This window comes from Lasioglossum baleicum, chromosome 14, assembly GCF_051020765.1.
Source record: "Lasioglossum baleicum chromosome 14, iyLasBale1, whole genome shotgun sequence".
NCBI lineage: Eukaryota > Metazoa > Arthropoda > Insecta > Hymenoptera > Halictidae > Lasioglossum > Lasioglossum baleicum.
Window position 1 is genome coordinate 4,672,925 of NC_134942.1, and position 12,071 is coordinate 4,684,995.

Sequence of the window (12,071 nt, forward strand, 5' to 3'; positions counted from 1 at the left end):
GCTGCCACGAGGAAGGGATGCGCGCGCATCGATCAGAAGCCGCGTGTAGAAGCAGTCGTTACGATGATGCCAACGATACAACAAGCGGATGGAAACGTGATTATGTTGTTGATGTTGTGTTAATGAGAGACATTCGTTGCCGAATCTGAATTATTTTCGTTCCGCGTGAATCAACGAATTAAATTCGTGGTGTTATCAGTTATAGTCGCTATAGTCACGCACGCGTATCGTATATCGCGCCGGACAGATTCATTTTGGCGGTTTACCAGTTGCACGCGGCACACGAAGGGTAGCGGATTGAGGGAGAGAGAGAGAGATAGCAAACGCACGCTAGAGAGAAAGAGAGAGAGAGGGAGAGAGAAAGTGTGAGCACAAAGATTAGGTGGTTGGTGGTAACGTTGATTTTATAAGGTGACCGGCAAGCTGTGCGGTGAAGAAAGAAACTCAACATGGAATTACACACGCCGAAGCGGGAGTCGCGCCCTTTGACGGAAGCGTTGCCGTGCAGCCCGCCGATGTGCGATACCATGCTTTATCCATGGAACTGGGGCGAGGAGGCAAGAAATGTGAACTTAAGTCCGGGCAGCTCATGCTCCTCGCCTGAATATCGAGAGCATAACGTGGTAACCGCACGGACAGGAACACGGTCACGTTCCGGAGGTTCCGAGAGTCATCGTCGTGGACGACCTCGAGCAGATGCTCTCTCGAACCTGATGATGCAAGGAAGCACCTCGCCGAGCAGTATAAAATGCACCTATTGCAACCGAGTGTTCCCACGAGAGAAAAGCCTCCAAGCACACCTGCGTACACACACAGGTATGTACTTCGGCTCTGCCGGTTTTACGTTGTTATCCCGACTTCTCTGTGGCCCACCGTGCCGTACGCGCTGTTTCGTTCAAACTTTCTGTGAGGAAAATCCGTCTATATCCCTGCAACGATGCGTACACCTGCATGATCGCAACGAGGTTCGCGCAGAAACAGCAAGCTTCATGCACTCTCACGCGTCCCGCCAATCGCCATCATGCGTGCTTTAAATAGTTAAATGGCTTACTCGTGGAAATTACCGAGCAATCTATAGTTGAACGAAACCGCGCGTACGTGTTCTTGTTTGTTGGTGCGCGTCGTTATGGAAATGATCATTATCTCACCGTTCGAAATACGCGGATTCCTTTTTCGTTTAAATATCGTATTCGACATCGAGTCTTTGTTTGGAACGAATGAAAACGATGCACGATCCTTTTTCGTCGAATTGCATAGTTCTTCGTAGTCGGAATCATTTGTGAAAATTTATTTTCAATCTATGCTCACAATTGTCCGAGAAGAATACTCTTGAATGCAGTTTTCGAGGAAATGTGAATGATAAATTATTTTCTTTTCAGGAGAACGCCCGTACCCATGCGACTATCCGGGATGCACAAAAGCTTTCACCCAGTCGGGACAATTGAAAACTCATCAGAGGCTGCACACAGGAGAAAAGCCATTTTTGTGTACAGAACCTGGCTGTGAAATGAGATTTACGCATGCGAACAGGCATTGTCCGGATCATCCTTATGCAACTCTAACTCGTTCGGATGATTTCGTTTTGAAGCCGGTATCCGAAAATACAGACTTACCCCACGACGTTACCAGATGGCTAGAACGTTACAAGATGTCCAGAGAGAGGGAGGATAGAACACCGACGAGTAAGAACGAACGCAAGAAGAAAACCTGGAAGAGTAGTTCTGAGAATCACAAAAGAGTCAAGTCCAGAAAGGGCCTGATGATGGACGCGGCAGGCGAACAGGAGAACTTAGATTGTAAGGCCTCCAATCAAAGATTATATTGCGATGAAAGTCAAGATAGTCAAGAAGATAGTCAGGACGAAGACCCAGCAGAAACATGTAATATACTGCAAACATCGGAGGACGAGGAGATATCTACCAAGTTGGCGGTCACTCCGTTGAGGAGACCCCTAGACAGACTTCAACCAAAGAAAAGGTGGCTACGTGAAGCTTGTTTGGAACAACAGTTAGCCAAACCTTTAAATTGGGATAGTAAGCCTGTTAGCGTATCTGTGACCACTTCGTTCAAAACTAGTGATAGTCAGATACATTGGAACGCGCCGACCGATAGTTTGTCTAATGTTTCTGACACGTTGTGCTTGAACGCGTGCAAGGAAATTGAACTTGCAAAATCAGAGCCTGATCTTCCCTACATGAACTCTCATGTAGGTTCATCTTGGGATATAACTAATGGTAATAATGAATCTCTGAAAAAATCTGTAAAGGAAGAACATATTTACGCATTTGAGACTACCACAGCTGAGTCGACCACATTATCGCAAGCTATTTGGGATTCTCAGAGTAGCATCAATGATTTTTCAAGTAACACGCACCAAATGAAAAGCAACGTTAATGAACCTGTTTCTAAATACGAATGGGATAACGAGGTAGTTAAAGAGAATTCTAAGTCTTTGTCGAATCAAGCTCACATAAAGGTGAAAAGTTTTGCTCAAAAGGAGATAGTTAAGCAGGACACCTTTCTGCAATCTCGTGTTAGCGAGAATATAATGAGACCGACTGTTTTAATGTTAGCTGGAAGTTCCAGCAATAATAATAATAACAACAACAACAACACTAATAATAATAATAATAAAGATAATACATCGAAAATAATTCCAGTCGAGTTGAACACAACAAAAGTAGTTGTTGTTAAACAGGAAAATAATCTTATAACGTTACCAATTCCTGAAGACAGTCAGAAATGGTTGGGTGCATTAGCTTTGATGGAATTAGCTAAAAATCAGGAAAAGACAAGAGGTATAAGCCTAAAACAGAACAAGGACGATTGCTCTGAGAATTCTGAGCTGAATTATACCCACTTATAGACTGTGATTAACGGCTATTACAATTCTCATTTGTGTTATTTTTGTATGGCAGAGAAATAACAAATAAACGTGCATTTATTGCCATGACGCAGTTAATCATCTAATAAGCAAACAAAAGAAATTCATTGGTTAGAGTTATCTCTATTTTTCTTCTTGCACAATTGAGTAGCTTTTTTTTGTATCATTTTCTAATTACGTTATTGTTTACGATCTATTATATGTATCTTTTATTTGCATTTTGCTACAAAACTACATACTACTGTCTTCACGTAAATATTAAGAATAGTGAACATTTTCAAATTTCCAGTTTATTTATTTGTTGGTGATAAATGAAAAGAATTATTATTTTTTTTTTAACAAATACCTCTATTATATTGACTATTGTTCACTTTGAAATACGATTATGTATAAAACTTTGAAAATTGTCACTATTCCCTAATATTCCGTAAACGTTCTACTTTCCAAGATTTTTAATATTCCATTATTATAACACGAAAATATAACAATATTTCATGATTGCTTTTAACTTTCCTCGATAATGAATATTACCAATCGTTATAGAAAATTGTATTGTTCGTTATTCAAACATATAAAAAATAATTATGTTGATATCTCGTTCATTTTTATATGCTTCATGTGATAATGGTGATTTTTCAGATATGTGAACATTATTTAAATTCTAAGAGATAAAATATTTTGTGTAACTCGACAGAAGCTATGATCAAGGCATTATTGTACAATTTTCTACAATTGAGCTTCCATTCTACACGGTTAAAAAACTCATTACACAAATTCACTTGTTTTTCTAGGTAATAATGCAAAAATTTATTTATTAGTATCGGCCATACTATATAACAGTTAAAAATTTGTGTGATACTTAGAATGGTAACGAACGAAATTGACAAAACAAATTTGTTTTCGAAAACTATTAAAGTTTGTAAAGTATTTAATTGGAACAAATATGGTTAATATTTATAAAATATAGCTATAGGTATAAAGAAAGTAATGGGTAGAATAGAGTGACGACCTCCATTTGTAATCTTTAAGTAATTTTAACTCTTTTTTTACTGAATATGTATATATGTGAGATATTTTAATAAATATTTTCTAAAATTCTACAAAATTCACATTTATCACCTCTTACCACCTATTCTTCGACTACTATGTGAAGCGAAACGAATTCTATTGACTTTTCATGTTGATTTTATTAAAAATAAATTTCAATTCTTTACAAAACGTTTCGTTGCACTTACAATATTACAATCATTATTATTTCGATTTTTTAACTTTCGTACTAGGCGCTTCTCTACTTATTATATTTTGTTTCACTGATTTTTTTGTAGTTCGTGATTTAGAATTTTCGCTGACATGTATCTTTCTTAAATTTTCTATTTTACTACACTGCTTAACACACAAATTATTTTCCTCGAATCTCTCGACGCTGTTTATTTCATTTTTTATTAAACCATTGTTATCCTTTTGCTCATCGGTTTTCAAGTCTTTAAACAATGCTATTACTTCATCGATTTTAGTCGAATCGATCGAAGCGATTTGTTTCGAGTGTCGCGTAGTTCTGGTAGCTTTTTGCGAAATCGCGTTTACTTTGAGAGCTTCTATTTTCTTGATTAATTTTTGGATGTTATTACTTGTTGCGGGTTCCTCCAATTCGTCTGCAAACTTGTGTAAATATTCTGAAGCACCGGGCACCAATGATGTCACTTTATTTACCATGTCTTTTATAGAAACATCATGAACATTTTCTTCCTGTTGCTTGGACAACTCCTGCGAACTAGAATTTCGCGATTCATTAATTTCTTCTTTTGTTTTATTCGGATCGTCCGAATATTCTTCACTGAAGATCTTTCTTCTTGTCAATTTGCTATGGGACCTTGTCCTCCGATATTCGGATTTCGGTGAAAAAATGTCATCTTCGTCGTCGCTGAAGTTTATACTAACTTTATTAAGTTTCAAAAGTGGAGGATTTCGTTTTTGTTTTACAGTAGTAGGCTTTTTCGTTCGAATGTTATTAACAGTCGGTGTAACGCAAATAGTGTCTTCGGCTTTCGGTGTTTCCACGTATGTCAACGTGTCGATGTTTGAGGCGTTAGGAACTGTAAACGCTGTAAGAAATAATAATAATAATTAGTCGATTGAATTCAATGATAATGTACTTTTGAGAAATACGTACTTGAATAGTCCAGCTTATCGATTATCTTTTGGAAATTGTAATCGAACAACAATTCTTTAGCTGACATGAAAACCGGATGACCATTGAGCTTGTACACGTCGCATAACTGAATTGCTAACAGAAGAATATTTGTTCTTCTTTCTTGGCTTACTTTCAGATAGTTTTTCGAGAAGACACAGAAGTTGATTAACAGAAGAATGTAATCTGTACTGTAGAGACGTTCTTGCCAAGAGAAATGTTCAGTCTCGTCTTTGGACATATGTTTCTCTGTCTTCATTAATTTCTTCTTTATCTTAAACGCACCTGTAAAATGCTGTAACGACGCTTCAAAATTGTTTTGCAACGCGTACAACTGGGCCCTGATATGAGTGCTCGCAAATATTAAATAACTGCACGATAAATTCTGACACATGTAACAATTACAATCTTGATGGCGCATGAACTCAGGGAGATCAAAACATTTGTTTCTCAGAGCCGGCGATGCATCGTTCCGTGGAATATCTCTGATAGGCTCTATGACTCGAATCGGTGTCGATGCACTTTCCATAATCACTTTCATCGGCTTGCTACTCATCGACGCTTTAAACGTTTCAATATTTAAGATGTGCTCCAGTCCTTGTAGCTTTATTTCACAATCGTGTAATTGCGAACGTGACAAGTCGATGTAACAGAGAGATTTTAATACTTCCGCGACTCTCATAGTAGCTCCCAAAGATTGCGCTGTCTTCAATCGCCGCACTAAGTGAGCACAGATTTCCCTGAACGACAGTAAACTGTTCATTCGTAAGGACAAGTTAATTGTTGCAGACAGGAGTATGTCGTAGCTAAAGAGATGCTTGTCTTGAAGTTTCCCTGACGAAAAATAATCTTATTAATTATCGAAAATTATAGAAAAAAAAAGACATGAATGATTAAATTCATGAAGTATTAAATGCTTACAACTTTTTGTAGACAACGCTTCATTTAAATTAACTAGACTATACAAAGTTTCGACTATATAACGGGTGTACTCCTCGTGCTTCATATCTTTTTTATACAATGAACAATTATACAAAAGCCTGTCCAAGCTGTACAAGTATACAGCTATGTTAGAAATAAAAGAGACTCCTGGCAGTTTCCTGGATTCGTCTAGTAACCTCCTAGCTTCTTCATGCTAATAACAAGAATTTGTATAAAATATTTGTAGGACCAGTAATGACTAGACTCCGGATTTTATGCATTTATAACGAGAATGAGCAGATGCAATTTAAAACAGTGAACAGGTCAAAAAACTTTAAGAGTATTAATATATTATTTTCACTACATTAAAAATATTAATGAAAAATATAAATTGATATATAGCTCCTGTGCCTTGCGATCGATGCAGAAATCTTTTATCTTGCATAAAAATCCGGAGTCTAGCAATGACTTATAAATAATTGACCAACCATATCGCGTTCGAAGTACAAGTCTGATAAACTTATCCAGAAAACGGCAATTGCGTAGATCATTTCTGCATCCTTGGTGTCTTTAAACTTGTCGGCGAGTTTCTTGGCTGTTGTAATCCAGTTTTCATTAATGTATCTCGACGAAATGCTTCTGCCGGTCACTAATAACGAAGGAAAGTTCAATTACAATTCTGTATACCTTTCATTTCTGCGATTAATTGTAAGGAAAATAGTCGTACCATAAATGATTGCTTGGTCGTTTTGTAATTCCGAAGCCATTGTGTACACAAGTTTCCATATATTGATCTCGTATTTCTCATAACGATACAAACGTGCATATTCACCGGCAACTATTAATGTGTGAAGTGTTATCAGATGTTCATAGCCTTTAACAATTTCTTCCTATCAATTATAAATGAAAAAATAAACTCGTAAAGCAGCGGTTGAAAAAGAAATAAATTAAATTTTATAAGATTCACACTCACAACATTCTTTTTGATGCATTTATTCCATTTCTTCAATGATGTTTCCAAATACATCATTAATCTGGAATCTTCTTTCATATTTATCATAGTGTAAGCTGGTACCACATCACTGGGGTCATTTTCTCCCATTTCTGATATTCTCGGAGCATACAGAGCGAATTTCGTATTTTCCATTTCTATCTGGGTTTTCTTATTGGCGATATACAACTGTGTCACAAAGATATAAAACTCCAAATTGGCTTGCAAGCACAAAACATAATTACTCGTTTTTATCTGTTTTAAATTCGAGATAGCTTGCTTCAGGCAGTCTAAAGTATTCTCGTTGTAATCGAAATGTAGTAGATGATACGCTAACATTTGAACAACACGAGCGTACTGCACTGGAGTCGCTTTCAACGTTAACATTTCGTCCAGAACTTTATGGATGGCATCTGAAAGATTCACTTTTGCTTCTTGCAAACCTTTCGCCTCTCTTAAACATATTTCGATGAGATTGTACTGGGACAATTCAATGGACAGCCCTAATTCCTCTATCACCGACCTATCTGACTTCAAACAAGATAGCATGGTCATGTCCATTATATTCTTATTACTTATGGATTTATGTTTAATATTTGCCCACATACGAAACGCTTTCGTGTCAGGATAGTTATAACTTAATAGAGCGTTTAATGCTGATGCAGTCATAGCTTCTCTGTACATAGCATGTTTATAATGAAGAGACGATAGTCTGTGCAACGTGGAAGATATGGGATACTCAAGATTAATATAAACAGATTTTTGTTGAATACCTTCGAACTGTAGGACAGATGTGCATAACAAAGAAAGCAGCGATACACTTTCCTGGTAGAAACATTCTGCCACTATACTTAAATTATAGATCATAGCACCGCTCATGGACCACAACTGTGACCAGCATGTGCACTTACACTCTTTCATTTCATAAATATGTGCTACGTTCTGCTCCAAAAAATTTTGCACAAATCTGTAGATGTCCATAGATAAATTGTTCGCCGAGAGCTTGCAGATTAAATTGATACATCTCGATTTTATCGCCACTGCATTGTATATGTCTCTTCTCACCATACATTCTTTGCTTTGGCAAACCTTGCATTTGTTGAACGTCTGATGAGCAAAGTATTCGCTTGTACAAACAATCAAGTTCATGATCTCTAATAATAGACCATTTTTTAAAAATTGTTCCTTTCCTGTTTTCAAACACGCTTCCCAATATACAAATAACAGCTCTAGAATTTGAACAATACTGAATGTAATCCATTTAACGGATCCTAAGGTGCTATACTTCTTTGTAACTCTTTTGTAATTGGTGCAGCAACTACGAATGTTGTTGACATCGCTTTCTACTAAATGGTCAACTGGTTTTACAACCGCTGAACAGAATAATTCGAACAGCTCGTAGCACTCGTAACACTCTTTGTCGCCTCCCAAAGCGACTTTGAAGTGGCTGCTTAAATTATCTAAAGCCTGTATTGCAAAATCCAGACCATCTTTGTTAACATTTTCACAAATGATTCTGCTCAATATGTGAAGCATGTCACGAAATATAACGTGTTTTTCGTCTTCCTCTAAAAACAGTTCAGTCTGCCTCAAGTATTCGATCACAAATGTACAAAATTCTATAAAACAAACATTGGACGCTTCGCTTATTACTACTATTTTATCTAGATATGAACTTATCTTCGTGAGTAAGTGTTTCGTATAATTTTTATACAGTATTTGTATTATTTGTAATTCGTGTTTCACAATCTCTTTCAGTTCATAATAATATTTGGTATCGAAAGTATTTCTTTGTACCAGTTTAAATTTATTACTAACAGCGATGTGCCATAGATAAGCTATTTTTTCTAGTATATCGCTCACACTCGAATAAGAAGAGCCTAGAACTTCTGTGCTTACGAAACAACATACTTTGAACGCTTCCTTGTACATATTTACAGTTAATAAACATCGAACTATATGGAACAAGCTGGAAGCGAATTTATGGTGATCAGGTATCTCAGTCAGAAATTGACACAACAAACAAGTTACCCTGTAAATCTCTGTGCCGATAGCACAGTTCTCTTTGATGTTTTTGTCTGCAATGTGCGACAGATATAACAGCAATTTAAAAATATGTTTGTTAATATCATTAGTTTGGCCTGGACGGATGCTTATCTGAAAGAGATTTGAATTAATCATCGAAAAAATTTAATAATATCATTTGATAACTATGGATAATAAGAAAATCGAGTATTTCAAAACAAGTAGTAAATATATTATAAGAGCATTTGAAATTGATTTAAATGAATACAACTGACCTTCATGTCTTCTATTAGTTCGTCCAATTTTTCTGCTTGCATCAATAAAATCCATTTTTTAATTTTCTTTTCCATACTAGTCATTACTCGAAATAAATATTACAGTTTTTCAACGGACAATGTGTCTAAAATCTACTGTTCAACCGTTCAAACTCAACCAACCTCAACCTGTCTGAAGATCATTTCACATTTGCGCGGCAGAAATCAAAATGTAAAATACATGTGTTATTTATCAGAGACTGTCAGAGAGGATATCTTTTCTACCACCGCTTTTGTCGGTATAGGACAGTATAGATAGGTTCTGTTCCATGCTATTCCTTAGACGCCTTAGACTATATATACTTATAGATCCAGCGTAGGTATACGATATGCATAGGACGCAGTGTTCCGAGATAACGGAGTATCTGATGCCCACAAGCACGTCACAAGATAATTCAAAATGATACAAATGTATATACAAGTATATATATTTATGTATTATTTCGTAAACATTTGTAAAAATGGCACAAACTTGTTTCATAAAAAATTGTAAGGAACGACAAAACCGTGATACAAATATATCTTTTCACAAGTATATATGTACATATTTTCAGGTATTTAGTTTCCATAAATATTTAGGGTACATTCCGATTCACGCATGATGCACATACACTGTATAGTGTAGTATAAGAGTCTCTATGCATACACTATACAGTGTATGCGCATCATGCGTGAATCGGAATGTACCCTTATACAGAATAAGATACGGCCACGATACGGCGACGATTCCCCTTTCCCCTCTAGGTTCATTTTAGCTTCGTGGTACTGCGACTTCTCAACATACTATAGCACTTTGCCCACATGCGTCATCTGATAGATGAAGTATTCTTGGAACACGGCATGTTATCTGAAGCCGCGGGTCTATAAGTATATATATATAGTCTAAGAGCCTACCAGAGCGGACCTACTTACAGGCGCATGCGCCCTGGAAATTGTAATTTCGCTTCTGTAAGAGTGCTCTCTGGTAGCGTGTGTTAACCATCTACGCATAGAGTAAACTTATGCTTCGCCATGCTGTGAAAAGGACAAGCATCTCTTTCCGTTCCTAACCTGCTTGACAGAAAGCTAACCGCAATTCTTAATCAGTATTGTAGCTATTTTTCATTGAGGAAATGAACTCGAGAACGCAGACAAGAAGAATTCCGGAATCGGAACCGCGAATTGATTATGTTCAATGCGACGGGCTAGTTGTTATGAAAATGGTGAAGCATTGTCACGAAGAATCTTTAAGCAACATGGATGTTGCTCAAGGTGCTCTTCTCGGCTTGGTAGTCAAACATCGTCTCGAGATCACAAATTGTTTTCCGTTTCCTAAAAACGATGAAATTATGGATGAGGAAGAGTATCAACTTGCGATGATGCGGCGTCTCAGATGGTAAATCAACGATAAAATAATACAGTGAAAATATATCTGTGGTTGCAAGGAAAAACACTGCATGTGTCAGAATTTCAAAAAATTTCAGTTTATACATTCATTGAGCTCTATAGTATAGGATTTATGTATTTACCAGAAAAAGACTCATGAAAATAAATTCGAAAGGCTCAAAAAGATAATGCAATTTAACCGATGTCCTATGTCAAAGCGTTAGTGATCAAAACTTTAAATGGCAATATCTCGAAAGTGAAATTATATGACATGCGGCATTCTTCCTGGGAACCACAGATATGTTGGCATATCAAACAATTAAATGTATATTTGTTACAGGGTAAATGTTGATCACTTTCATGTCGGTTGGTACCAGAGCGCCGATGTTGGAAACTTCTTAAATGTTTCGTTGTTGGAGTCGCAGTATCATTACCAAACTTCCATAGAGGAATCGGTGGTTCTTATATATGATACAGCCAAATCAGCCAGAGGTTTTCTGACTTTAAAAGCTTATAGACTTACTCCTCAAGCTATTCAAATGTACAAGGAAGGAGAATTTACACCGGAAGCCCTGCGTACTTTAAAGATCGGTTACGAGAGCTTGTTCATTGAGATACCAGTGGTAATAAAGAACAGCAATTTGACCAACATAATGATGTCTGAACTGGAAGAAATGGTTCCCGAAGAGGAAGGTACTAAATATTTGGATCTAGGCACAGCTACGGTTCTAGAAAATCAGTTACGTTGTCTGATGGACCGTGTAGACGAATTGAATCAGGAAGCTATGAAGTTCAATAGGTATCAACAGTTGGTTGTTCGTCAACAACAAGAAAAGAATAGATTGTTGGCCAAGAGAGCCCAAGAAAATGCGGCTAGGCTTGCTAAAGACGAACCTCCATTACCAGACGATGATATTAACAAGTTAATGAGACCTCTGCCTGTTCCTCCCAGGCTTAATCCGATGATTGTGGCTGGCCAAATTAACACGTACAGCGAGCACATCTCTCAATTCTGTGCTCAGAGCTTAGCAAAATTGTATATTACTCAAAGTCTTCAAAATGCGAAGGAGTCGAAGTCTTCTAATTGAATGTGACAGAAAAATAATACAATTTTTCAATAAAACAGTGTACACAACTCTTGGTTTCCTATTAAATCTATTTGTTTCCTTTGTAACTTGAATTTGCTAATTTATTGAAGTAACTTTTTCAAATATCCATAAGTAAATAAAGACAGATAAAACAACGCGGTATGTATATTTTTTCACCTTGATAAAAGTGTAATCTACGATTAAAAACCGATTGCTATATTGACAGAGAGGAACCTCCCTGCTATTGAGCAATGTATTGATCGATGTTTTAACATATTGTGATTCATCATTCGAT

General features: G+C 36.7%; 3 protein-coding genes across 3 annotated transcripts; 2 read left to right on the forward strand and 1 right to left on the reverse strand.

Annotated features, from left to right (window-relative positions):
• The first annotated feature begins 32 nt into the window (after nt 1–32).
• LOC143215606 (uncharacterized) lies at nt 33–3,999 on the forward strand. The gene is made up of 2 exons (XM_076437875.1): nt 33–816; nt 1,380–3,999. Exons 1-2 carry the CDS (start codon nt 450–452, stop codon nt 2,864–2,866), a joined length of 1,854 nt encoding a protein of 617 aa, XP_076293990.1. The 5' UTR covers nt 33–449; the 3' UTR covers nt 2,867–3,999.
• LOC143215605 (uncharacterized) lies at nt 3,892–9,556 on the reverse strand. Its single transcript, XM_076437874.1, has 7 exons — nt 9,285–9,556; nt 6,967–9,141; nt 6,721–6,883; nt 6,482–6,642; nt 5,994–6,207; nt 5,055–5,906; nt 3,892–4,986 (listed from the first exon to the last, which is right to left on the reverse strand). The coding sequence occupies exons 1-7, from the start codon at nt 9,366–9,368 to the stop codon at nt 4,136–4,138; spliced, it is 4,500 nt and encodes a 1,499-aa protein (XP_076293989.1). The 5' UTR covers nt 9,369–9,556; the 3' UTR covers nt 3,892–4,135.
• Nucleotides 9,557–10,319: 763 nt separating this feature from the next.
• On the forward strand, nt 10,320–11,932 carry Eif3h (eukaryotic translation initiation factor 3 subunit h). Its single transcript, XM_076438680.1, has 2 exons — nt 10,320–10,698; nt 11,029–11,932. The coding sequence occupies exons 1-2, from the start codon at nt 10,436–10,438 to the stop codon at nt 11,774–11,776; spliced, it is 1,011 nt and encodes a 336-aa protein (XP_076294795.1). The 5' UTR covers nt 10,320–10,435; the 3' UTR covers nt 11,777–11,932.
• The last annotated feature ends 139 nt before the right edge of the window (nt 11,933–12,071 follow it).

Bases quoted from the DNA above. Each gene is read 5' to 3' on its own strand.
- LOC143215606 (XM_076437875.1), top strand. From the start codon at position 450: ATGGAATTACACACGCCGAAGCGGGAGTCGCGCCCTTTGACGGAAGCG. The intron at 817-1,379 runs GTATGTACTTCG...TTTTCTTTTCAG, and splicing joins ACACCTGCGTACACACACAG to GAGAACGCCCGTACCCATGC.
- LOC143215605 (XM_076437874.1), bottom strand. From the start codon at position 9,368: ATGACTAGTATGGAAAAGAAAATTAAAAAATGGATTTTATTGATGCAA. The intron at 6,643-6,720 runs GTACGACTATTT...CTTCGTTATTAG, and splicing joins CGACCAAGCAATCATTTATG to TGACCGGCAGAAGCATTTCG. The intron at 6,208-6,481 runs GTTGGTCAATTA...TCTTGTTATTAG, and splicing joins TGTACTTCGAACGCGATATG to CATGAAGAAGCTAGGAGGTT.
- Eif3h (XM_076438680.1), top strand. From the start codon at position 10,436: ATGAACTCGAGAACGCAGACAAGAAGAATTCCGGAATCGGAACCGCGA. The intron at 10,699-11,028 runs GTAAATCAACGA...TATTTGTTACAG, and splicing joins ATGATGCGGCGTCTCAGATG to GGTAAATGTTGATCACTTTC.